The following is a 27,039-nucleotide window of genomic DNA, read 5'->3' as shown; positions in this document are numbered from 1 at the left end:
TTAGTATCATGTTATACTTAAGATTCTTGTGCTGCTACTTCATTTTATGCTGTTACCCTAATCAAAATAATCTTTTATGTTTGGAGGAATGTTAGAGGATCAATAACAAAACTTCATTATTGGATGAAAACCCTGTGAAAAGTTCCAAATAAATGGAGCTCGTGTTAACCCATGAAACTGGTAGTGATGGGGGGATTGATGGTAAGCTGTGCCAAAAATTTCCATAGCTAAGTGCCTTGCTTGGAGTTGATATTCCTCTAGAAAAGTTTTCCTGACCTTGCTGTTCTACAGTATGGTACTGTCTGACTTTCAGAATTGTTGGTGTTAGGGAAAGAGAGGTTCCAAAACAGGGCCAGGTCCAGCAAGAAACTTAGTGTTGATTGTTTATTGTCTAAGAAATATGCCTGGGAGGGATGGGGAAGCACTCTTAAAAATTCCTTACTGAGATAAACATCTCTGTGGTCCAGCACTGGTAGTAATATTCTTCAGATCAGATATATAACAAATGCCTCCAAATGATTTGAGTATCCTGCTGTTCCATTTCTCTTTCAGCAGAACAGAAGGGAGAACATGATGAAACTTATGCTGTTGCAAGTGAATCTCTGTCTCCAGAGGGAACAAACTTAAATAACAGAATCCAAAATAAACATTTTTACCCTTCATTACCCCAGCTACCTTCTGAGGAAGAAGACATAAACAAGCTTGGAAGTCAGATAATTAAACTGACAGTTGCAGAACTGGAAGGGAAAAGAGGAGGCGCTCCTGTGGGGGAGCAGAACGTGGGAGTTGAAGCAGAGCTTAATGATTCATCAGAGGCAGAGTTCCCACTTTCCAGCCCTGATCCATCTGACCCCACAGATCCCTCAAACTCAGAGAATGAACGAACTGGTGAAACTGAGGCCCTGAAAGACAATGACAAAACGTTGGAGAGAGATTGTGAAATTCCAAATGGAAGAGAGGATCAAAACAGTAGCACCATGGATGTGGTGCATGCTGAGGATGCTGGAAGGCATGGAGGGCTCAGTGTTCAAACTGCAGACACAAATAACAGCTTTGAGGAGCTCTCTGAATCTGAAAACAAGAAACCATCTGATGCTGCTGAAAACCGTGAATATTTGGATAACAGTTTGGCTTGAGGTATGAAATCCAGGCCCTAGAGCATCTCACTGTAATCCTTGTGCAGTGTCTGTGCTGCTGCAGATATGATCAGTAAAATATTGTGCTGTAGGGTTGATTATTTTATACTGAACTGTTAATAATTCTTTTAAAAATGTTTTTCTGTTAGTTCTGGCTGTAATGTACCAAAACCATAAATTACCTACGGGAAAGAATTAGTGATGAGGTTTAGTCAAGTTGACTTTCTGTAATGATTTGAAGTTTCTATATAGATTGATGTAATTTACGTTAGTGTAGGAAAGAGGCCAGTGATAATGATTTATCTTGTTATCACTAGGCTCCTGAAACATGTATGGTCCTAGTGCTGGACTGTATATTAATGTTGAGAAATGTCTCTCAAGGATGAAAAATTTGGAGTGATAAATTGAGAAGCATCTTAAGGCTGCGAGCTTTTGCTTCTTTCTCAGACTGTGTTCTGCTTCTCTTTACATATAGTGACTGTCAGTACAGCCATAGCATAAGATCACTGTTCCCTTACAGGAAGGTTCTGAAAACCATCTATGTATGGTTTATATAGTGTATATAATTCTCTCATTTCAAACCTTTGTAAATGTGGTTTATATGGTGTATATAGTTCTCTCATTACAAACCTTTATACCTTAGTATTTTGTCAGCTCTACAAAACTTTTGCTTTCTTCTCCCAGCTCATCTCATGAAAATGAAGCAAGTTATTTCACCAGATACTGAAAGCCCAATTTAATGAAGCTCTGAAGGAAACATCATCAGAGGAGCCAGAAATCTTACTGTAAGAAACAGCAATGCTGTTCAAAAGCAGAGAAAAAGCAAGAGGAGGAGCAGTGATGTCCTGTCCAGCTTACTTGGCTGTCAGTTTCTGGAACTGCATTCCTCTACTCACAGGAGCTGGAATGGGCCCTCGGGCTTGGTTAATGGGTGATAGGTTTCAACCTAGTCCATCTGTGCTCTCCTTTCTAAAGGAATTTTGTGTCTTTTTTATTTTCTCATTACTTGGAATTAAGGGTAACTCTTCCTTTCCTCCTCATTTCACCAGTCTATGGTGTGGTAGAAGGATTATTTGCATTGTTGCCACTTTTTTAATCTTCTCTTGAAGAGGTTTAGTCATAGAAAAACATTCCTATAGTAACTGGGGGAAAAGGGAGCTGCTGTGTCATTCCCTAGCTTGGCCCCGATGCTGGAGCTGTGCCACTCTGCTTCTAGGAAGACAGCAACGAGGGAATGCTTAACACTGAAGTTAGCAGCTGTTGGGGAAGGGGAGGCAGGTCTTTCCTCTCCTGTTTGTAGCATAAGGAACTGTCCCTGCAGCTGTGGAACTTCTGAGGGCCAGCAGCCATCAAGGCAATTTTTCTCCTGGCTTGGGACCTAATTGTCTGTAAATGTTCATTTCTGACTCCTAGAACTTGAAACCAATCAGAGAGAATTAAAGCAAATTTAATAAAATACTACTAATAAAAAGGGAAATCCCTCCCAGACTGAGTACTTCCTTGACAACTGCCAGCTGCAAGTTTTTACAGCCCACTTGTCAGCTACTGCATAAGAGAGTTTATATTAGCAGTACTGACAAACTCTTCTGTATGTGTAAGATGAGGTAGCAGGTGCTGCCATAATCAAGGTGTCAGAGCCCATGAACGGTTTGTATTCAGCAGGAGAAAGGCTGTATGTAAATTATTACATATAAATATAAGGAGTGATAGTTGGAAGGTGAAAAATGTGGCTTGTCTCTGTTCTCATGTGTTTTCTTCAGCAGGTGCATTTGTGTAACCCTTTCAGTGTCTGTCTGCAGGATACAAAGCCATACTTAGAGTGCTCTTCAAATATGTGTACTTTGTCTTTAAGGGTGATTGGACATTGCAGCATTCCACTGATGTTAAGCAGCAGTCCTTAGGAACAAAAGTTATATAAATAGTTAAGCGTATTAGAGACATGAAACAGTAAAATGTTTTTATTTTGTTATCTTGCTCCCCATTAAAATTCCTCATTACCTGAAAAAACCCCAAGAGTTTAAATATTTGAAGGAGTGTTAAGATGTTCCCAGTAATTGTAACTGACTGCATTACTGACTCATTTTTGTGACAGTCAGAAGAAAAATAGCTGTAGAAAGTAAAATCTCCAGGAGAATGTGCAGGATTTTTTCCTGTAATGCCTGAATGTCACATGAAGTAGCATTTTGTTTGAGATGTATTTTTTCCCCTTCACAGACTGAACCTGCACAGAGCTAAATACCAATGCATTCAGAACTGAGGCAAGCAAAGCAGAAGGTCAAGATTTCATGTGTTGAGCTCAGAAACATTGAGGGTCTTTTACTGTTTCCCTACCCTGTGTCTTTCCTAACCCAGAGATGTGAGAATGAGTATTTTCCTCACAGTCCCTTAACAGCCAGTTAATGCTGTTAGTTAATTAAGAGCTTGGTGTAAGGCTGAAGCAGTGCTGGATCAACAGCTTGTTAGTGCCTCATGCTGATTCTTTTCAATTATGTCTTTTCTGTGAAACCATACTGGTGTACAACCCAGTAATTAGGGAATCTTAGTACACGTCCTCACACCATTCTCCTGCTTAGATGTAATTTTTAAATCTTTGCAATCACTAAATTCCAGATACATAGATCTCTGAAAACCTCATTTCCAGTGTGATGCCACTGCTGCAATACTGGCCCTCTCCTTTCTCTTCTAGCAAATGTGTATTCCAGCTACATTTTTACCTTTCTCCCAGGAACACAAGACTTCAAAGCAAGGAGACTTGTACAAGTAAGACATTGTTACTGCACTAGGTGATAAGTAATTAAGTGTTCTTGTCAGTATCTTCCTTGGATATTGCTTTAATTGATATCATTGTGCTAATATAACAATGGGTTTTTTTCCCAGTAAATTTAACTTGTGGTTTTTTGTGGACTCAACTCTACCTTAAATTTGGTGGGGTTGGTTTTGTTTTTTGTTTTTTAAGACCCGTGTTCCCTTTTTCTTCTACTTTAGAAGTGCAGAAATCACAACCAGACATGTAAGCCTTCTTGGTGTTGGGCTTTGGGGAAGCAAACTGGGGAGGGAATTTTGTAGCAGGAGTATGGAGAAGCTGCCTTTCACAAACTCATTTTAAGGAGGTTGTTGTACCTAAAGGTCAAGTCATGCATTATGTGTGAGAAGGATTTCATTTGAAAGTAGGATAATGTGGTTATTGAAAAAATAATGTTAACTGAATTTGTAAAATAAGTGTGTGAAAATGACAGATTAAGAAGCATCTTTTAGAATGCTGCTTCTTTTCTAAGTGAGACTATTTTTAAGCATATGGGAATTTGTATAATAAAGATAGTGGAATTTCTTTAATCCCTATGAGCTCAGGAATGTATTTCAAAATCTTAACTGAGATTAAGTTGAAAATCTGCTGCATTTCTAAAAGATAGCATTTTGTTTACCAGGTTCTGTTTTGTAGTTTGCTTTCTAAATTATGCAGTTTAATTTATTTGCAAACTAGTCTTTTGTTGCTGCTTGGATTAATAGCACAATGTGGTTAAACTATATTAATAAATTTTGTCATCTTTAATAAAAGTATTTACTGATACACTTGTTCTACCTGCTTGTTTCCTTTTCTCTCCTTAGTATTAGATGAATGATAGCCATGGGGTGGTGTTTTAATATTCTGAGTTGTATTAAATTTAAGAAGTAAAGCCTTATTAAGTGAAAGTTTTAAATCTGAAAATTATCTTACTTAAATCTTTTCACTGTCACTTCTCCCAGCCCAAACTGACTTTGTTCCTACAGTTTTTTTCATACTTGTATGAAGTAAAATACTCAGTATTTTTTCGCTTTGAAAATAGTATTTCTCCCTGATCTGCTAACTTTATCATCATTACCTAAGCAGCTTTATAACTTTTGTATATAACTTTGGTACTAACAGGCACAGACTGGAGACTTACAGAAGCAGAACAACATGATGGATCTCAAGTTCAACACAGAAATTTCTGTACTTTCCCTTATTTCTAGGGGAAGTCACTACCAAGGTCCTGCAACACAACACCCAACACTGTTAACAGCGTGGAGACCTTTCTGCTTTCAAGTTGGCATCTAACTACAGAAGAGTGTCTAATGAGAGGCAAATTCTTACTTTTTTTCCTTTAGTATCTAACAATCCCTTAAAAGGCCCCTGCAGTGCACAGATTCTTTAGCCCACACACCCTATCCATCTGTACTCTTCTTACATGCATTCAACTTCCACTGCACAAAAGGGAATCTTTGCTCCTTCAAGAAAACACTCACAATGTTGAGCTGATGCTGGTTTTATTGATGGCTTACATAAAGGAAGCTCTACAAAAGTGATATACATTTCATAGAGGAGCAAGCAAATAGGGATCCTGTAGCCATATATCTTGGTGGGCAACAGCACAGGCTGAGTTACTTTGTGCTGCCCAAGCTGTAGCTGGCACTTTGGACTTCACCTAAGCCTGGCTGTATGTTCTTCTGTTGAGCCCTCTCTTCTTCTTGTCCATAACCTCAGGCAGCTTCTCTTCCCACAAGTTCTTGTTGCTTATCCCAATCACACAGCAAGCCAGACGTTTCCCAGCATTTCCATTTTCCAAACTGGCCTTATTATTGCCCTTGCCCATGTCATCTTCCTGCTCGTGGATCACAACAGATCTGCCCATGATGGAATATGGACCAAAGACTGTGGCAGAGAGGTTTGTTTTGTATTTTCTGATTTTGCCTTCTTTAGGAAGGAAGTTGCCAAAATCTCCTGGGTGCCGAGGGTGGTTCACTCTGAAAGGGTTATAGTGTCCCCCTGTAGAATCACAGCCATTGCTGAGGTCTCCAAGCTCGTGGATGTGTATAGCTCTGCTGGATTGGTTGTTATCCAGTGGAAACCCATCCAAGTAAAATAAGGCTTCCAGTCTTCCATATGAGTAACTCTGCCTGAATAAGACTTGTCCAGTCACTTGTGGCTTGTCAGCATCTATTTTGGAGCTGGGCTTCATTTCACAAGTGGCGTAAATCATCCCATTGGTGTCATTGCCACGTGTTACTGGATAGAGCAAATTCTGCCAGAGGTCGTTCACTTGTTTCTGTATTTCATACAGTGACTCCTGGTGTGGGTCAGTTTCCTTGTCTGTCATGACACCAGAGGCAGACAGGGTGAGCCCAGTGACCAGAGAAAGAATCAGAAACATCTTGGCAATTTCGAGCCTGCAAAAGATACAGGGAGATACAAAGAATTCACCCACAGCCAGCGGGGAGCTGAGTGAAACAGCTGGAGCAGGGTCCCAGGGGACTGCTGCTTGCTAAACCTGTCCAATGTGATGAACTGAAACTCAATCAGAATGCATACATGTATTTAAACACACATACAACTGGCACCCATGCCTAAAAGAAATTCTACTGATTACATATTTTAAATTAGATCTTGATCTCAAACACTACATCTGTTTCCCTGCAGGAAGCAAGTAAGCCAAAATGTTTTAAAATCTATTTCTGACTTTGTATTTTTGTATTGTAGAAAAATAGGCTTTTCTACTTCAACAAATTCCAGCAAGGCAGTTTGCCAGGAGTTTTTCTTGGTCCATCTACTTAACCATTAGTCAGGCATTACAAACAAAAAGCAAAAATCCAACAAGTTGATTACCTTGCAGAACCCCTCAGCTGTAGCTCTTCACCTCTGCTCCCCTAAACCAAGATGTGACCGGACACAAGGCCAGAGCTGCGTGGAGGTGATGCTGCCAGAAAGTGCGTGTTTGTGTGGAAATTAGGTAACGCTGGCCCGGGGGAGGCGAGGGAGATGTGGGAGGGGAGGGAGGCGGGACGGGGGGAAGAAGGAAGGGAGGGGAGAAAGTTCTAGGCATTTTTGCTTTGGGCAGGGTGAATGTTTTATCCTTTCCTGGTGAGTTTGTTGGTCTGACTCTTGCTCGTCACAGGCATTAAAAAAAAAAAAAAGCCATGAACCTTTGAAATTAATCTGCCTTTTGGTGACTTCATGCGTTCATCTAAAACAAGTGAATTTGAGCAGGCAGGGAGGGAAGAGGGAGAAGCTTTATTAAGGCACAATTGGGCGGTTTGCTCACTTGTGTGCTGGTTGTCTAAAAGTAGTTTGCATTTTTATTTCTTCATTAATCAAAATGGAAACTGGTGCTTGAGCAACATAAACTGTTTTATATGGATGAATACAAAAGTTTTTGTGGATTTAGAAATAGCTTAAAGTATAATTGTTGAGGTGCATGTCAATGATGCCTCTGAAGTTTTGGGGTTAGTTAGCCTCTGCTCTTCTATGTCTGCTCCACTGAAGCCCTTCTGCTTTTTTTTTCCTTTTTTTTTTTTTTAAGGAGCAGTGATTTCTTTCCTAAGAGAGAAGTAAGCAGTGCTGAGGCAGTGCAACATCAGACTGGGGTGCAGAGAAATTGCTCAGAAGCTGGCTGGAGCATGAAGAGTTCATGTGTGTTTCATCATCCCATGAACTAAGAAATGCTCTCCTCTCTGGGCATTGCCCTGCCCACAGCACTTCCCACTGATGCAGCTGAAATGTGAATTTGGCTGTCACAAGATCAGTTTAACAGGGTGAGATTTCTGTGGAGAGAAAAGAGTAGCTTTTACTACTCTGGAACAATTCTCAATGCAAGAAAATTGCAAAGAAAATCCTTTTTCCCAGTTCACGTCTTCTGCCAGCTGAGTAAGGAATGGGACTGTCAGCTTCTGCAATGGTAAAATTGTGGGTGTTAATCTTACCAGTATCATACACTACATCAGATCCAAGATGGTTATGTGAGAGAGACAATTTTTTTTCTTTATGTATGAGGGAAAGTAGAGCTAAAGGAATGCCAATTGCTCGGATCATTAGCCAGGGAAATACAGAATTAACTAACTTCATTTTTGAATATTGGGATATTGAATGTGTTACTTTAGCTCTGGGCTTCAGTGAAACAGGACAACTGGTATTTCTTCAGGGTATTTACAAGTTTTTCAGATCACTGTGCTCCTGGGCGCTGTGCAGTGTTCAGAGGGAGCTGAGCCCTCAGAGAAGCCAGGATTGTCCATCAGACCAAGCCTAACACCACCTCCTTTGCAGCTCTTCCCACCTTCATTCACTGGCAGTCTCTCAGCTGGGAAAAGCCATACTTGCAGTGTGGTAATACAGTGAAATTTCTTGGGTTTAAAGCATTTGAAAGTTTTATAATCAAGTTTTATAAATAGACACAAAAATGTTCAGCTAAGAGGAGCCAAATGCAAAGGTTTAAGTTTGTAAAATACAGGAAGCAAACATCCAGGTGCTATTAGAAAAATTACTTCTTAGCAGCATAAACCAATTTTTAAGGGGTCACAACAAATGAAAGGAGGAAAGGAGCATCATTCATTGTTTACTCTTTGAATCACAAAGTAGTGAACTGCAATTGAGGTTAATACTTTCACAAGGAAATTCCTGAGGCAGCAGTCACTACTCAAAAAAGAGAATTGTAAAGCTTTTATTGAATTTTAAGGCATTTTGAGATACATACTAAGGACAGAATTTTAGCTGGCTTAAATACAGCAATGTTTCTGACTGCAGTGGCATTTGTGCTGTCTACCCCAGCTGGGATGCTGTCCCTGGAAACACCTACTTGCTGCTCTCTTTTGATGTACTGCACATGAGGGAGGGAAGCAGAAATGCAGGTGTAAAGGAGATGATCAAGGGGACAGAAAGGACTGCAGCAAAGTGAAATGATGTATTTGTAGCGCTCTGCACTTCAGAGAATGAAAAGGAAATAGTGGCTGTGGGCCGCTGTCAGAAAGATGTATTCTGAAAAGGAGAAGGGATGATAACTACAAGGAATGCAATAGCCAGGGTGATTTGGCATTCATTTTGAGCCTGAAAGATGGTCACTAAGCACTAACCAGGTGTATCATTAAAGTCTGTTGTTACCCACTGCCTGTGTTTTAATTTTCTGGTTACAAAGAGGTGTGAATAATGGGCTTGACAGCCTTTAAAGCAGACAGCAGTTACTGGGAAGAAAGCCCACAGTGACCTGACCATGCACTTGTGTTACAATCACTGCTCAAAAAAAAAATAGACCTCTGCTTTTGTTCCAGTTCTAGGAGATCTTTTGTATCCCGAGTTTCAAACTATGTCCTAAAGATTCCTGGGCTATACAAGACAGACAAGTCAAAACAACTTCTGCAAGGCTCTCTGGACTGCATAGGAAGAATTTTGTTCTGCAGTGAGCTTTGTAGCAGACTCTGCTCACAAGCTCTCAGTCCATGCTGTGACCTTCAGGGTTGGTGGACTTGTTTTGCAATGACCATTGCTATTGCATTACTCTACTGTTTGACATCCTGTTGTTTGATTTGTCCAGCACAGAGTTAAACATGATGAGGAAAACACTGCGTAGGGGAGAATCCTTTTATAGCAAGCTGTATCCTCCTTTCTTGTGTCTCCCGCAGTCGGATCTGCTCTCACTGGTTTTTTGATAGAATGGTTTTCCATAAAAACACCGCCCAGACAAGGAAACTTTTATGTCTTTGGGAGTAAGTGATGGAGCTGACTGCTTTTCTCCACATATGGCAGCAGCTGGAGCAGCTGAAAGAAGGGACATTTGTAGTCTGAGGGAAACATCAAGTGCCCAAGATCCTTGGGCACCTGATGTGCCCCTTTGGTTTTGGGCACTTTCTGCCATTTCTGACTCACAGGAGCGAGCTGTGCTGGTGGCTCATCAGGCAGCAGCAGGGACACACAGCATTTGTGTGGAGTTAGAGACTGCAAGGCAGCCAAACTTCCATGTCCTGAGTTTGGTGAGGTGTGGTGTGTGCCAAGTGCCCCTGCCCTGTGTGACATCCTGAGGGTCCTGGAACCTGCACCAGGGTCTGCAGCCAGAGCCTGCAGGGCTGCTCTCATCTGTGGTGCTGCAGGCAGGGCAGCCAGGGTGGGGTAAGGACACAGAGCAGCAGTGCAGCCAGGGTGGGGTAAGGACACAGAGAGCAGCAGTGCAGCCAGGGGGACAGGCAGGACACAGAGAGCAGCAGTGCTTGCAGGACAGGCAGGACACAGCAGCAGTGCAGCCATTGGGGTGGCAGGGGAGGCACTGTGGCCTTGGCCATTCACTGCCTGTGACCTCTCTCTCTCTCTGGAGCTCTGGTGCTGCCCAGGGGGCTCTGCCCAGGGCTGAGCTGTTTTCTCCTTTGCACCTGCGTGGGGAAGGAAGGCAGGGCTGGCACTGGGCTGTGGGCAGCACCACATCCCACAGGAATTATGATAGAGCAACTGGTTTGCAGTTCCTATGAAGAAAAAAAAGAAAATAAAATTAAATGAAGTATTTTCCTGTAGCAAATGGAAGATCTGTTGCTGGTCATGAGTTATTCTTCCTGTTTAATCCTGTTCCTTGACTTGGTATTTCTATTTAAAGAAATAAAAATATTTACTGCCTGAGATAAGCATCCATTTATAATATTCTTACAAAAGAGCTATAAGCATTTCCAACTTTTCAGGGCATTACCCATAACAAAACTCAAATAAATAAACAAAAGGGAAACAGCACTGTTCTCTCTGGAGAATAATTTCTCTTGCAAATAGAAGTTCATGCAATTGTCAAACTACTCTGCGTCAGCCAACTTGAAAAATTTTTTAAATTCTTCCTCTTTAATAGCTTGTGAAGAAATAATTTCATGAGAGTGAGGGAGAGATGATCTGTAAGTAAGCTTTCAGAACAAGCTGCATTCAGAAACTCATTCTAAGTCTGTCAGCCTAATTTAACAGAATTTCATCTTCACATGTGAATATAAAATATAAATATGTAAAGTAAAAAGTAGGGATGGAGCCCAGCTATCAGATAATTTAGGTTATTATTTGTGTTTGCATTTATTCCCTGTTCTTTTATAAAATGTTTGTCCTTTCTTCTTTGTAGCATTAATCTGATGAGGGGTTTGCTGTTTGAGATGAGACAAGAAATAAACATGAGACCTTTTTCAAGCTCAGTGCCTAGTGGCCATGAATGAAAATGAAAATATCTTGGGGTTTTTCAATTTCCAAGTGCACATTGCATACATTGTGCATATTTGCACAACTTCAGCTCTCTATGTAGCTTCAAGCTGCAGCTTGGGAGCCATAGGAATGCTGGACCATTAGGTCAGATGTATGAGCTACAAATAACTAAATAAAAATAAATTTCTCTTTTTGTGGCACATAATAGCAGCTGTCTCAGTAGTCTAATGAATATCACGGATCAACTGAGCATGATTTTCAGATATTTCTATACTTTCTATCCTTTCTATTTAGTGTACTAAAAAGACACAGCCATTGACAACAGGCCATACCCTGCTTTCTGTTTGTTTGTGTCATCACCCTTGGTTTTCATCTGTGCTGTGGTCTGAAAGGGATTTAGAGACACCAGACCAAACCTTACCAATCAAGACTTAGTAAATCAATACTTAGGCTTCTGTATCCTGTTTTTAAAAGCCATCATTGCTGAAGAATCTGCCATCAACTTGTGTCCTGTCTTTTACAAGTTTTCCAGCTCTGTAGCCTGGTTCTCACTGCAGGTTGGAACTCCTGCTTTGATTGTACCCACTACAGACATGGGGGACAGATTATTTTCTTCTTTACAACAGCCTCAGTCAGACTTGAGAGTTTAACTCTGTGCCAATGGCACTTCCATCTTTCAGCTAAACATTTCCCATTCTTTTAACCTTTATTGTGTGGGCTCCAGTTTTAAGTAGACCACCTTTTCCTATGGACTGTGCACCTCTTCCTGGCAGAGAAGTCACAATAACTCCAGTGTGCCAGACAAGCAGCCAGAACTACCACCATGCTTCTCATGCAGACTATATTATTCTCTACATCATAATGTGATCTTTGACTGACCCTTTCCTGCAGATCTGCTGCTTATGCAGTTATTTCCATTTTATATTTCAGTAGCTGCTATTTCTGCCATGTATGGGATTTTACAATTGTCTTAATAGAGTTACCTCCTATATTTTTACTTTCTCCACCTCTTATTTCTCCAGCTTGTCATGAACATTTTGAATTCTAATCCTTCCTCACAGTGTATTTACAGCTCCCCCAGACTGGTGTCAGCAGTGAATTTAATCAGTTTACTTGTTGTTCCGTGATTAACAGGAGGGCTGATAAAGCTGAATAGACAAACTCCTGCACCCGAGGCAGGTTGCTCTCCCTGTTGGGAACTGACTGGTTTCTAAACTGGTACCAATTTCCCACCATCCCCATACCTGCTTTATAAGAGTGTGATCAAGAGTGGTATTTTCCCCAGCTTGTGTGTAAGAATGTCATGTGAGATTGTAGTTAAGATATTGAGCAAAGTTTGTTTAGATAATCACCTCCTTCTTCTCTATATGCAAGGCAGATTATTCTGCTGTAGAAAGGAAATAAAAAGTTCCTGATGTCTTTTATCCATTTCCCTTTCTGACATTCTGTCCATTCCCTTTCAGGTGAATGCAAGAAGTTTGCCTCTTTTAGAGGTTTTTTTTGTGTCAGTGACTCCTGAATTAAGCCACACTTATCATTACAAAATTTTCAGTCCTCATAGGAACCAAAATCATTTACTGACCCTATCTCAAGAATCTTCATTACTGTTATTACCCTGGGAGAAGCAAAATGTCTTTGAAGAGCTGCCTGGCACTAAGTGGTGTCTGAAATCTTAAGCATACAAAAACTAACAAAAATGCCACCATTTAAGTGCACATTCCCACATTGCTTTCTCCTTTCTGACTAAATAGCCAATAGAAGCAAGGATTAGGTTAATTCATTCCAATATTTAGACTAAATAAATTTCCAGAACTTCCCATTTCTGACCCTCTTATTTCTTGCAAGCAGCACCTGTTTTTGAAAGTCTCCCAGTTCACCCATGCTCCCCACCTCTGTATTGCAATTGCCAATACTGAAGGCACACCTTACCAAAACCAGGAAAATCAAACCCATTCTTAAGTTTGCATTTAAATCTAGAATCATTGGTGTTTGTCAAGTCACTAAATAAAGTGAAATACCTTGATGCTTTATTTACAAATTCAGGAGGATCTTGGTGCTCCCCTATCAGGGACCCCATTAGTGTGTAAATCCTTGGCGTCACCTGCAGGCTCTGGGGGCTCTGCTCTAGAGCTCAGCAGGAGCTGAGGGCAGTTGTGTTCCAGGAGGACAAAAGCCCAGATGGTTTTCACTCCAGGAGCAGCTCCTGCTCTGGAGAGAGCCCAGCAAAGGGCAGGGGCTGCTCCCTGCAGCCCTGGGTGGAGACAGCCCTGGACTCCTGCTGGAGTCAGCACTCAGCAGAATCCAGGAGGATCCTCATCCCTGAACACAGCAAGGGGCAGCAGAGCCCTTGAGCTCCTGAAGCCTTTCTCAGAGTGGCTATTACACCTCAGATGGTGTGGTATGCTACTGTAAAATAATATCATTTTAAAAAGGTATGGCTTATCTATGTTGGATACCCACCTCCACTGAAAATTGTGTGTAGCTCAGTGTAGGGGGAGAGAACAAGTAAATAAAGGTAGTATAGAAAGTAATGTTACCTCCTAAAGAGTTGCAGCTGAGCCAATTATTAAGGATTAGGAGCAGGCCTGACTTTACCGGGCCACAGCTGTAGCCAATAAGCAGAGTGTTATAAAAGAGTGGGTTGGTTGGCTGAGGGGAACTGGAGTCAGTGGCTGCTGTGAGGACAAGGATGTGGCACTGCTAGAGGAGCTGCCTGTGAGAAACATCAAGGAGGTACAAAACAGTAGCAATACAGAGCTCTTGCAATGTAATGACAACAGTTCAGGACCTGAGCCTCTAACTACTTTTCAAAGAGGTTTGTTGTAAATCGTTTGAATTTGCATCTTTCAGAACTGCAGAAATTATAAAATTTGAAAAATGCCACCTTTTACAGAGTAAAAATAGTTTTTATGGTAACATGGCTCCCCACCTTTTCAGCCATATTTATCTCAGTGGTTGACTTTCGTAAGAGTAACTGAAACCCTGAGAGACTGATGAAGTTTAACAATGTGTGTTCATTATATCCAATTTTGTTCTCTAGGTGAAAACACAGACTCCTAAATCCTATTTAGACTCTGAAATTACAGAGGTTCCAGCCCTCATCTGACCTTAACACCTCTTAGTTTTGTGCAGCTTTTGTAAGCCTGTGCACGTGTTTAAATTCTCCCATGGCAAATGGTTTTGGAGATCAGATGTTCAGGATTAAGAGCACAACCAGTTTTTGCCTTGTTTAAAATAATTTTGCCATTTTAGTGGAAGTCATTAAGATTGTTTTCTTGTACTCTCAAATGGGCCACATTGTGAGTGAGCCATTTTTAGGAAAATTACATAAAAAGATTTGAATTGCTAAATTACTCACCTTGAGAATGTTAGCACAAATATTTTGAAAACTCTGAAGGTTTTATCTGGGGTAAATATTTGTACCTGAATTCCTCCCCTGGGAAGATTAATTCACAAATAAATTATTAAAGTCAGGGGCCCTTCTGAGTAAAAGTATGTAGGAATAGTCACTTCTGGCTGAAGATGCTCTTAGTGTTGTTTATATTTACATTCTTTTTTTTTTTCTTTCTGTCTCTTAACTGTGGAACGGAATAAAAATCTCCCCAAATGGTGGCAGGTTGAAGGATCTCCACACAGGTGCAGCATGGTTCTGTGGGTTCTGATTTCCAGCCAGGAGAATCTCACTAGCTCCAGCCCAGCAGCACAAAGGGTTTGAGCATCTCTGAACCTGGGTGTTTGGCTCTAGAGAAACACAGGCTAGACAGGAGGCAGACACATGAAGGCACTCTGTTTTTATCAGCTCCAATGTCTGCATTAACAGGCAAGGCTGAGAATGCCACCTGCTTACAGAGAGGCTTTCAGCTCATAGGGCATGGAGTTCCTAATAGTGTTCCATTAGATATAATGAGGTGTGCTGGTGCAGATTTCCCCCCTGAAGTTTGCACGCATTTATACAAAATAAGGCTCCTGCTGGGGTGTTTTATGAATGTGGAGTCTTTCAGTTCCAGTTAAATAGGATAACCAGCTGTTTTCCAGGGCACAGGAAGAAATCCTTGGGTTGGTTGTTGTTGCTGCTCTCAGCATTAGCATGCCTGCAAAAAATGAATAAAAACACAGAAATATTTTACTGTAACCTTCTTGAAAGGAAGGCAAGCCTTTGAATGCATCAGAAATTGTTGTCATAGATGCAGGGGGAGAAAAGGATAAAAATCTACTTTTTTTCCGTTCATTTTGTTACAAACCTTCTTTGCATCTTCAGCCTCCAGGTCTCCCTCCCAAGAGTTGTCATTTGTATTGTCACTTGCAAGGCTTTATTCCCCAAACCTGCAGATGTTATTAAATTTGAGGATTATAAGGTTATGTAGGACATGGTAGAAGCCAGATATGGGTTGGATGTTTTTATTAGAGGATTACCAAATTTTGTTAACAGGAGTATGCCTGAGTAATTCTACTGGAATCTCTGCTGTGCTTGTTATGAAACATCTGATCCTGAAGCAGATATAGAGTGCACTGTGGCAAGGCCCACGTTTCTTACCATGCTCAGGACAGGTCATGTTCATGGTGTGTAAAGCTGGATCACTGCAAAGGATGTATAATGATTTCACTGGAAAAAGTGTAATGGTCATGGCAGAGGTATCTCACCATAAAATCCCAAATATCCCAATGACTTGTTCACTTCAGAATCCTTTTCCACTGCTGGCACTTGTTGTAGGCTACAAAATAAAATCAATATACAAGGTGTGTACTTCAATGTTAGTTCCAAATACAGTGAAAATATGTAATGCTGTTTGTAGGGTTTTGTAACTTGAACATTCCTAGTATATGACACCAAGATATTAAGCAAACTTGTTGCTCCTAAGGCATGAGATTATGAGGACATTAACTCTATAAATGTCAATATACTCGTGTATTTGTGAGTGTATTTGTATTTGGCTAACTCAAGCTAGTGAGCTTAGAGCAAGAAATCAGATGAGAATGTTGATGAAGAATAAATAAATAATCTGACCCCAGAGACACCATTTTCTCACAGTGATGAACTTGCCCAACTAAGGTCACCCAAAGGCTACTGAGGAAACTTCTCTTCTTCCAAGAGGAAGGTGAGTCAGGAAATTTCCAGAAGCTATGAGCAGTTTGCATAACAACGTGTGCCCTGGTAGGAAGCTCCCACCCATGCAGCCATTTGTTCCCTTCCAGCAGGAGGGGAGAGATGATTGGAAGGGCAAAGGCAGGAAAACCCATGGGACGAGATAAAGCCAGTTTAAGTGGAGGTGGGAAACAGGAGCAAGGACAAGCTGTGATGAAGAAGCAGTCACTGCTCACCAGCACTGCCTGGAGCAGCATTCTTGGAAGTGCTTTGGTCCTCCCTTTATTGATGAGCATGATGCCACAGGGTGTGGGATATCCCTTGAGGTCAGCTGTGTCACCCCCCAGCCTCCTTTTGCTGGTAGGGTGGGATGGGGCAGAAAAGATCTTAACCCTGTTGTAAGCACTGCTGAGCAGTGGCTAAAACATCTCTGTGTGATCAGCAGTGTTTTGGCCAGAAATGCAAACAAAAGCACCACACAAGCTACTTTAAGGAAAATTGGCTCCATCTCAGCCAGACCCAATGCCCCTGGCAAGGCTGGATGCTGGCATAGCCCTGTCCATGGAAGGAAAAGAGAAAACAGTGTTTGAATCACAGCTAATGGGGTTTGCAATTCCAAGAGAAAAGTGAAGAGAATTGAGGGAGGCATTTGTGTTGTACTTCCAGGTACACCTTTCCTTCTGCTGCAGGGCTGAATTGCTGGGATAATAAAGTCCACTTGATTTATATGAGCAGACTCCTAATCACTTAATAAACCGCTCAAAAAGTTATTTGGTAGAGTGGAAAATTATTAACTGGCTGAAGATCCAGCAAACAGCAGCTGTTTCATAGTAAAAACTTGACTGTGAGGACTGGCCCAAGAATGCTCATGGTCAGTGCCAGAAAAAAATGTTTTTTCTAGTTCTAGAGTTATTGCCCGCTTGGACCTACAAGGAAAGGGAAAATTCAGGTTCATGTATATAATTTGAAATTGTAATTCATAACATAAATGAACATTTGCTGTTCATACTGTATTTATGTATTTCCTAGCTGTGAATTAGTCTAAATCCTGTTCCACTCTGAATCCCATCATCAGTTTGAGCTTCCCATAGACTCGTAGAACAACCTGTGTTGGGAGGGAGTCACAAGGATTGCCAAAGTCCAGCTCCTGGCCCTGCACTCCAAGAATCCCCCCATGTGCCTGAGAGCATTGTCTGGAACCCTGTCAGGCTGGTACTGTGACCACTGCCCTGGGGAGCCTGTTCCAGTGCCCAGCCATCCTCAGGGTGAGGAACCTTTTCCTGATATCCAACCTAAACCTCCCATGAGACAGCTGTGAAGTCTCCCCTGAGTGTGGCTATTCAGTTTATTAAAATCCACTTGTCTGTTTCTGCAGGAAGGATGAGTGTCTTTTGCCTTGGCAGTGGGTATTTACTCATGTTTTTGGCTGGATCCAAGATGTCACAAGAGGATTTCTAGATTTTTTTTTTTGATTTAGTGGGTAATTGTTAAGGTCAAGATTGCTCTCACAATATCCAGCTGGGTGAGGATTTTAAAATCAACTTTGGGAGAGTTCAACTAGAATTCCATTATGAAATGTAGATTTTAAGGTACTTCACAATAAAAGGTGAATCTCTCTACAAGGTAGAATAGAGCATGCATACTGTATGTAATCACAGTGTTACATAATTCCTCATTATAGCCCTACAGTCTCACTTTTCAGCCAGTAGAAGAGAATCTCTGTGTTCTGAACACTTCTGGTGTGGTGTGACTACATAGTTTGATAATTGCTGTATGTAGCTTCATCAGAGAATATTGTCACATCACAAAAGGAAGTATGGTCCTGAGATTAAAAGACAGTTTCAGATTCTGGAAGCATTTTAGTCTCTTTCTCTTGACATGGAATAAGGAGTCTAGCCTCCTCTTACCTCCAATTTGCCCTTCTTCAAAATGTTGATAATGATGACTCACTTCCTCATGGGGGTACTTTGAAGCTTAGATGAAGTCTGAGTTGTTTCTGATACTGAGAAAATTGATGTCAGAAACTGCAATATTGGAATACTAATCTTTCAAGGCTTAAAAAAATAATTGTCCCCAAATAAAAAGCTATTTTCTCTGCAATTTTTTTTCCCTCTCTATAATATTCTTTGAGTTAATAGAGTCCACACTTAATACAGACAACAGAGGAGACAGTGGACACTGCTTGCTTAAGTAAACAGCAGGTAGAGCCCAAATTATTAGTAAATACCAAGTCTTCATTTTGGTTGAATAATGCTGCAATCCAACAAATAAATGAGCTATCAAGTTTGAATTTATGTAGCATACGAAACACATTAAAGCCATCTGACCATGACAAAGGCCTTTTCTGCTGTGAATAATGAGGCCAACACATTAGAATATCCTTTAGATGAAACATTAAACCCAAGGTCCTTTCTGTTTGTCTTTGGTGGCTCTTCAGGTGGAAGTTAAAGACTCCATGACATTTCACTGAAACCATAGAAAATCTCTGGCCCCCAGAGGTATTGCTTTCCTAGTAAAGAAATAAATTAAATTTAAAAATTAGAATAGCCAAGGCTGTCTATGTGTTGAATATCATCAAGGAAAATGCCAGTTTTCCTCTCCATGAGGAGAGTGAGGAAAGCTCTCTTGTTTCATGGAGAGGAAGGTGAGTGTGCCTGATATAAATATAGGTCTTTAAAAGTCCTTTGGGATTTTGGGAGTGTAAAACACAGAAAAATGGTTTGTACTCATCATTAACAAAAAGTGTGGTAAAGGAGAACAAATCCAAGTCATCATATAGGATATCTTTGCATGTGTCTATGTTTACATAACTAGACATGCACTTTTACATGTGTAATTTCCAAAAAGTGGCTTGGAGACAGAAAATATGCCAGGAATAATTCTTTACTTCAGCCTGTACATGTGTGATTCACTTTATGAAGTCCATCTCGATTTTCAGCTTCTTTTGTGTAATTCCAATCATTTTGTATCACTTGAGGTAGTTTAGCTGTACCTTTAGTCTGAGTCTCAGTTAGTGTTTATCTACTTAGTGAAAACCGGGCTCTTGTTCCCTTGGCCTGCATCTTAGTTGTGTAGTTTCACACCAGTTTCTAAGCATTAGACATGAGAAGCATAAGAGGCCATGTAAAAGGTAAATTTCAGACTCCTCTCATAGATGCAGATGTACTATTTTATTGTTATCAAGCTTACTGGAGTCACCCATTTGAATTTAAAAGAATTATAGAGAGAACAATCTTGAAAGAAACACAAGAATTAGGTTAAAGCTTAACCCCCTTAGCTGCAGAGATAATGAAGCCTTTCATGAAGAACTGACTGATGAATCTGGGCATCATTCAATATTCTGAATAATGAGCCACTTCTTTTGTCTTGCTGAGAAACATATGGGATGTGAGGAAACCAGCTATAAACCCAGCCATGTCTGTCCCATCCAGCATCCTCCCTGCTGGAGGCAGGGAAGAGCTGCCTGATGAGCAAAGGTGGTTTAAGGGAAACCTTGGTATTCAGTAAAACCTTGCTATTCAGTAAAGCAAGCTCAGTCTTTGTGAATCTCACCTGGCTTGAGGCCCCTGTTCTATCAACAGGGATGCCACAGAGAGCTGTGGTGCTTGTCCAACAGGGATTAATGCTGGCTGGTTTAGGGAATCCATTGTGCTCTTAGTGTGTGACTACCTGAAACTTCTGACACAATGGAAATGTCCCACAGGTTGTGCTTTACAGCAGAAGAGAGAGTAGTAACAGGAGAGCAATGTAAAAATCTAACATTGGCACTTCTTCTCATTGATTTCATTGACTTTCATTTCATTCATCCCCACATCAGGGATAGGGAGTCTAATAATGAGGACTGGAAGCACATGCTGCCTTTTCTGATTAGTCTGACATAGAGAGGATGTATGCACCTTATGAATATATCAAATGGATTTTTAAGCCATGCCATTTCTTTCATGACAATAATTAAAGATGCTGTTTCTTTCATGACAGTAATTAAAGATGCCATTCTATTCTAAAGGGCCAGATCCAGCCTGTGCTTTGTGATGGCCACTTTGCACAAGGTAACTGCAAATCTTGTAAATAGCTTGTGTGGTGTTCAAAGTAACAAATGGAGTTTTCTTTTTTTGAGGATTTCTTCTAGACCTAGATGAACACAGAATAGAATTTTCAAATCTAGCTCACTAACTTCTAAAAAAGTTCTACTTTAGTGAGTTGAAAGTTTTGTCTAGCCTTCCATTTTATCTGCTTCGGATGATTATGGACCCTTCCAGGCATAACCTATAGCACTTTACTCCATGCCTAAAATATTTTCAACATGCAGTATCCAACTTAAAAGGTTTATTTTAAAAGTTGCTGATTTCTAACCTTCATTTTCTTTGTCTCTTTAACTGTTGTCCAAAAAACAGGAGGTAGAGTGCTCCCAACACAGAGTCTGTGATATATGAATGGATTGTTTGGACTCCATTCAGAGGAAGGTGATGATAGACATCTGCCCAAAAAGCAATTAACTGCAATGTATTTAGAGAAGCAAAATAATTCAGTGGGGATTTACCACCTCCAGAAAGGGTTTGTCTTAGAAACAGTGTTGTTATTCGTTGTGGATTTTTTCAGATGTTTTACTCCCAATTTTCAAGAACTAAGAAAAAGAAAAGTCACAAATTATTTTACCATATAACACAGACAACAATATGTAGAAATAATTAATAGGGACATTTGAAGGGAAAACAGGGTCGCACCATTAGCCCCTAATAAAATGCATCAGAGTTGATGAATTATTTTAATGGGACAGAATGACAAAAAAGGGACTGTTTCACCTAAGCAGGGACAGCTGGTCCCTCTGACAAGGATACATTGCTGTCTTGTGGAGTCTGCCAGCCAGCAAGGCTGAAATAATAGCACTGAGAGAGGTGTGGATGCTCCTCGTTCACCTAAGTGGAGAGGTAATACCGAGTCTAATTAGGAACACTTGGTGTTAACTGCTTCGTGTCTGAAGGCACACAGCAGATCAGCTGCTCTCCATCGTGGCCAGGGAAGGTCTGCTTGGATTTTATAGATGGCTGCTCATCCCGGTGCCACCAGCCAGCTGTGCCAAACAACATCCAGCTGACAACTGGCCCTAACAGAGGGGTTTGATCCCTATTTCTGTTCCTAGGTGAGAGGAATGGCGGATATGTCTTTACAAACAAGCCGTGGGTCTGCTGGTAGATAAAACTAGCTCTGCAAGATAAAAGAAACAATGGGAAGGATTCCACTGACTGATGAATGGACAAAGATATTTGCTTTTACAAATAAACTTTAGGATTCCTGATAAATGAAATCAGACATTGAGAGATGAAAGAAACAATGGGGAAGAAAAACCCCTAAATTCTGTAGTAATTAAAAATTAAAAGGGAGGGTTATACATCAGAGGGAAATCTTTGAGAAATCTTCAGTATCAGGCTTATCAGGGAGTCTGTACCTCCCGAGTACCTTAGCCAATAGGGAAAGAGAGAAGGGAAATGTGGCTGGGAAATTGGGGTAAAAAGGAGGCTATGTCCTTTAAAAATTCTGGAGATCCCAGGGGGATGCCCCATGGCCTCTCCCTTTATTCGAATACAGCCAGAAAGGACTCCTCTGTCTCATTTTTGGACACATAAACCTCTGGTGTTTGTGGATTAATTTTCCTAAGATAGGCAGTGGGAGCTTGGGACAAAATTTCCACCTGGGGACCAAACTGGGTGTTTCTCAAAAGCAGAACTGTTCCCTTACCCTAGCTGGCAGTGCCAGGCAACAGCTCTGGGAGGGCTTTAGGGGCTGAAGATTTCTGTGCCTGCAGAAATCCACCCTTGCTGACAAGCCCATGGTGCAGGGCAGCCCTGGGGCTCATCCTGCTGCCCATGGTGCCCTCACCCTGCTGCCAGGGACAGGGACAAGGCCAGCCCTGGGAGTGGGGCCCATGGTGCCCTCACCCTGCTGCCAGGGCCAGCCCTGGGACTCATCCTGCTGTCCATGGTGTCCTCACCCGGCTGCCAGGGACAGGGCCAGCCCTGGGGCTCATCCTGCTGCCCGCGGTGTCCTCACCCTGCTGCCAGGGACAGGACCAGGGCCAGCCCTGGGAGTGGGACCCATGATGCCCTCACCCTGCTGCCAGGGCCATCCCTGGGGCTCATCCTGCTGCCCATGGTGCCCTCACCCTGCTGCCAGGGCCAGCCCTGGGAGCGGGGCCCATGGTGTTCTCGCCCTGCTGCCAGGGACAGGGACAGGGCCAGCCCTGGGAGCGGGGCTGGAGGGGCAGGCACAGCCCGCAGCCAGAGCCGTCTGCCAGCGTGCCAAGCACCACAGGTGCAGTACAGCATCTCGGTGACTAATTGCAGAATTCACTTTCATACAACGTGTTTGTGGGGGGGGAGAGAGGTGGATTAACTTAACTGACAGACATTGTTCCAATTATTTGAAAGGTGGTTGTAAAATGGCTGTTTTATCTTGCGTCTCATCCGCATCTCAGAACCAAAGTGCTTAGATTTAAAAATATTATCTGGATAGGGATGGGATGGCCCAGGGGACTGAGACTGAAGCAGCTGAGGCTTCATTTGTAAGTCACACAACCAAGGCTAGAGAGGAATTCAAGGCACTGACCCCTTGCTGGCGTTTGTGAACTGGAAATCAGAGTTCCATTCCAAAAGAATTAAGGACCTGATCCTACTTTCACTTAAACATGGTCCAGGCAGGAGTCTTTAGCACCATGTTGCAAATCCTCGGTGCTGCTTTTAGCAAGTATCCTGGCACCGAGGAGATGAAGGCAGGCAGGGGTGGAGAGCCAGTGTGTGGTGCTGCCTGCAGAGCCAGGCTGAACTGCACTGTCACAGCACCACCAGCTCCTCCTGATGCTCACTTTCAAAAGGAAAAAGTGGGGAGCATCTGTTATGTGCAACAGTAAGGAAAAACAATCCAAAACACAAACAAAAACAGCATGTGGGAGGGAGGGAAAGGAAAAGAAGGATGGAAAACAAGCTAAGGAAAAACCAAAAGAACAAACATAAATAGAAAATCCATGCCAAAACCAAAGCCTTTGGTCCCCTGATCAAAATAACTTCGACCAATGTATCTATTCTCAGAAGAGCCCTATTTCAAAAAGCAGCCAGCTTTCTAACAAATAAAGAATTGCTCTGTGGTTTCCTTCCAAAGCTGAAATCCAGCTTTCTAGAGTAAGATGAAAAGCTAATTTTCTAGAAGTTTAACATGTTTGTGTAAGCATGTCAGGTGAAATAAATGACATTGATATTCAGTGTGTGTATAGGTGGCACCAGCTCCCAGAACTCGCTCTCTTTTTCATCTTACTGGAACATTAACTTATGCTCCTGAGGGCTATGTAGAATGCAGAGTGAGAGTGTGAACTTAAAAGATAATTTATCATAGCTTTCTCCTTGTATCATTCTCTTTCCCTAAACTTTTCCATATCAGAATACAGAGCAGAGAGAATTTACTTTTGCCTCAGCTGCTTCTAACTGCACCCAGGCAGGCTCTTACTCAAATCAAACCCTTTGCATCCTGCAGATTGACTTCTTAGCATATTCCCTTTGTAAGCAGAGGAGTGGAAGTTTTACCATTATAACTGGGTCACAGGAACCTTAAAATTTGATCTTTTGAATAACTATAGTAACTGCAAAACATACTAAGGACCATAGTAAGAGAAGAGAAGGGGTTTCATAGGAAAGTATCTCATCCAGTCCAGCAAGAGATGGTGACAGAGGATCAAGGAACACAAGTTTTTACTCCTTGTTCTAAACAATTGTGAACAACAGCTCTGCAAAGGCTTGGACTCTCTTTCTATTATGCATTTCTATACTACTGACTGTGACAGAGATGTTCTACTAAATGTGCTACAAAACAAATGTAATGTTAAGAAATGTAATGTTAGTGAAAATGTAGGTAAAAAACTGGCAAAAACTGGAAACTGGCACCCAGTCTCCCTCTTCTATACCAAGATTCATAAACTAATCTGCATTAATTACTTAAGCTTATAATTTGACTTTCTAGTAGAGCTCAGTTTTTCAATTCACATTTTACAGAATGAAAAATTGAGGTGTACACAGGTTACATGACTTTTTCCTCCTGATCCACTGTTAAGTTAAAAAAGTAATAAATTGCTGATTACTGTACCACAATACTGAGCTGCTTTTCCTTTTTTTTTTTCTTGGTGCTTTTTTTGTTTGGTTTTTTGTTATTTGGTTGGTCTTGGTTGGTTGGTTTTGGGCTTGGTTGGTTTGAGGTTTTTGTTTGTTTGTTTTTATTATGGGAATAGCAATGTTTTAATGTCTAAGGTTGCTGATAGGCATCAGCATTGGAGATGTCTGAAGATGGCATATTACATAGTTTTATTTAAAAATAAAGTATTCTGAAGTGTGATGTGTCTTCCTGTATTTTAGTTTTCTGTTTTTTATTCGTACATGATGTTAAAGGTGGAAGTAGGATTAGCTGAAGAACAGGTAGCAATCAATGAGCAGGAGGCCCTGCAAGAGATGTGGTTTGGGTGCTGCAGTGCCCCTGAAGTACTGAGATCCAAAGTTGTTGTATGTTTGTCTTTAACTCTCTCTTCATAAGAGAATGAGGCAGAACTTGGCATAGGAGCATATTGAAGTTAGAGGGGAGACGACCCACCTTGCATTGGTCGGCATCGACTCCGATTTATTAATCAATCAATCACCTTTTATAACAGTGTTAATCAAGTTCATGCATATTGCAAAATCTGAGCTCACAATAGGCCAGAGATAACATACCAACTCCTCCTTATGTTTCCAATACCAAGATTTGGGTTCTCAAAATTATTCTTGCTTTCCCAAAACAGCCAAAGATAGAACATCCACTTGTTATGAGAAAGCTGCCTGAGAACTCTGATGTGCAAGACTCTCAAGGCCTTCATGTTTGTCACTTTTACCTGTAGTTAAAAATAACCTGAGAACCTCTGCTGTTCACAGCAACAGGCTGTGAGAACCTGCTCCTCACAGCTGCCTTCTAAGCCATCCCTGAAAAAATCTCCAACAGGAGCACACCTTGCAAATTTGTTTCTAAGGCCTTTACTTCTGTCCATCAGAGAGCCAAACCGTGGAAATTGTCTTAGACAGTCTTATTGGACAGTCCTGAACCCATATAAACATTCAATATGCGGGCAAAACCAAGAGAAGTCTTTGAAACCTAAACTGATTATGCAAGGAGCTAAATGATTGTATGCAGACTGAGGGCACCCACAGCACTTAGTGCTGCTCTTCCACCCATGGCTATAGCTCTAAGAAAAAAGCCATTTCACAAAAGCCCTCTCTCAAGGAGACTGAGACAGTAGGAGCACAAACCAGTGTGGCCTGGGGAGTGTGTGCTGCACAGAGGTGACTGTGCTGGCTGTGTGAGATTGTATCACATCATGTAGTGAACGAAGGTGTGTGATAAAATAACATGTGGAGGATGCAAGCTCTATGGTTGTCTCAGGAAACATGCTGCAGAAGGCTTTGAGAATATTCTTAGGAAAGTTTGATGATATATTTGTTCTGTTCTTGCAATTTCTCCTTACTCATATGCTACTGGCCATCATCATCAGACTTGCAGTCCAAACAGGTAGTCCCTGTCAAGCTGTTGTACCAAGAACACCTTGGTTCAGTAGAAACAACTAATGAAGGAACTGTTCATCTTTGTGTCTCTCTCTTCCAGAGGGAAAGGACTGTGAGACACTGATATTCTCAGCCTGTGAGTCAGTTTGCCTAGTCTTTGCATTGTTTCCAACCTGCTCTTCTAAAGATGACATGCTTTTCCATGACCTTCAGATTCCTGGAAGTTTATGATAATAGGAACACACACATTTCAGTCCATGAAGGTTTACAAGGCAGGAGGAAGGTGAAAGGGAGGATTCTAGACAATCCATCAGATTGTGCAGGTTTTTGTGGGGATAGAGTTAAATTGTCTTTATTGTAGGTGATGTGGGACTAGGTTTTGGATTTGTGGCACAAAGAGGTTGATGATATGGAGATGGTTTAGTTACTGCTGAGCAGTGTTTCCACAGTGGCAAAGAGCCTTCCTGTTTCTCACCTTATCCCAACGGCGAGCAGGCTGGAGGTGCACAAGATATTGGAAGGAGACATGGCTGTGACAGTTGACAACTGCCCAAAAGGATATTCCATACCAGACAGCATCAGGCTCAGCATATAAAAAATGGGAGAGGAGGAAGTTCAGTGGGTGGGCTGCTGCTCAGCGTTTGGCTGAGTACCAGTGGGTTGGTGGTGAGTGTTTTCATTGGCATCATGAGTCTTTCTAGGGTTTTATCTTCCTTGGTCTTTGTTATCTTTTTCCCATATTTTCCTTACTTTTCACAAATTTTTATTTTTATATAATTTTGATTATTAAACTGTTCCTATCTCAACCCACAAGTTTCTTTTTCACTTTTACCCCTTGTCATTCTCATCCTGTAGGGGGATGCAATATAAGAAAAAAAAGGTAGTGTAAAAAGTAATTTTACCCCTTAAGGAATTGCAGCTGAGCCAATTATTAGAGATTGGGAACAGGCCCGACTTTAACAGGCCATAGCTGTAGCCAATAAGAAGAGTTTTATAAAAGAGTGGATTTGTTGGTTGAAGGGAAACTGGAGTCAGTTGCCTGCTGTGTGAAGAAAGAGTCAGTGATTAGAGGAGTTGCCTGTGAGAAACATCAAGGAGGTACAAAACTCTGGCAAGACAGAACCTTTGCAATATAATGACAGTAGAACCCTTGCAATATAATAACATCATCCCACTGGTGGATGGAGTGGGTGAGTGGCTGTGTGGTGCTTAGTTAAACACATGGATAATGGCTCTCACATCATTTCATTTGCCACAACAAAGGGTACTTGTTTATATCCAGGAACCTGAATTGACTAGACCCTTCATAATGTAATC

General features: G+C 41.5%; 2 protein-coding genes across 5 annotated transcripts in view; one reads left to right on the top strand and one right to left on the bottom strand.

Moving 5' to 3' along the window:
* The window catches only part of CCDC149 (coiled-coil domain containing 149), a 50,651-nt gene extending 45,966 nt beyond the window's left edge, over nucleotides 1-4,685 (top strand). For 2 of the 4 annotated variants that reach the window (XM_074541817.1, XM_074541820.1), the window contains 2 exons: nucleotides 553-1,137; nucleotides 1,821-4,684. In XM_074541817.1, the coding sequence (XP_074397918.1) occupies nucleotides 553-1,136 (584 nt within the window). In that variant the 3' untranslated portion in view covers nucleotide 1,137; nucleotides 1,821-4,684. Of the gene's footprint in view, nucleotides 1-552; nucleotides 1,138-1,820 lie in introns of all 4 variants that reach the window. The other 2 variants (XM_074541819.1, XM_074541821.1) reach the window with 2 other exon arrangements.
* An 880-nt stretch (nucleotides 4,686-5,565) lies between these two features.
* SOD3 (superoxide dismutase 3) lies at nucleotides 5,566-6,917 on the bottom strand. Its single transcript, XM_005484971.3, has 2 exons — nucleotides 6,757-6,917; nucleotides 5,566-6,320 (listed from the first exon to the last, which is right to left on the bottom strand). The coding sequence occupies exon 2, from the start codon at nucleotides 6,302-6,304 to the stop codon at nucleotides 5,579-5,581; it is 726 nt and encodes a 241-aa protein (XP_005485028.1). The 5' UTR covers nucleotides 6,305-6,320; nucleotides 6,757-6,917; the 3' UTR covers nucleotides 5,566-5,578.
* Between the last annotated feature and the right edge of the window lie 20,122 nt (nucleotides 6,918-27,039).

The sequence above is a fragment of the Zonotrichia albicollis genome, chromosome 5 (genome assembly GCF_047830755.1).
Source record: "Zonotrichia albicollis isolate bZonAlb1 chromosome 5, bZonAlb1.hap1, whole genome shotgun sequence".
Taxonomy (NCBI): domain Eukaryota; kingdom Metazoa; phylum Chordata; class Aves; order Passeriformes; family Passerellidae; genus Zonotrichia; species Zonotrichia albicollis.
The sequence above is the reverse complement of the archived record's forward strand: the minus strand, read 5'-3'. Positions and strand labels throughout refer to the sequence as shown.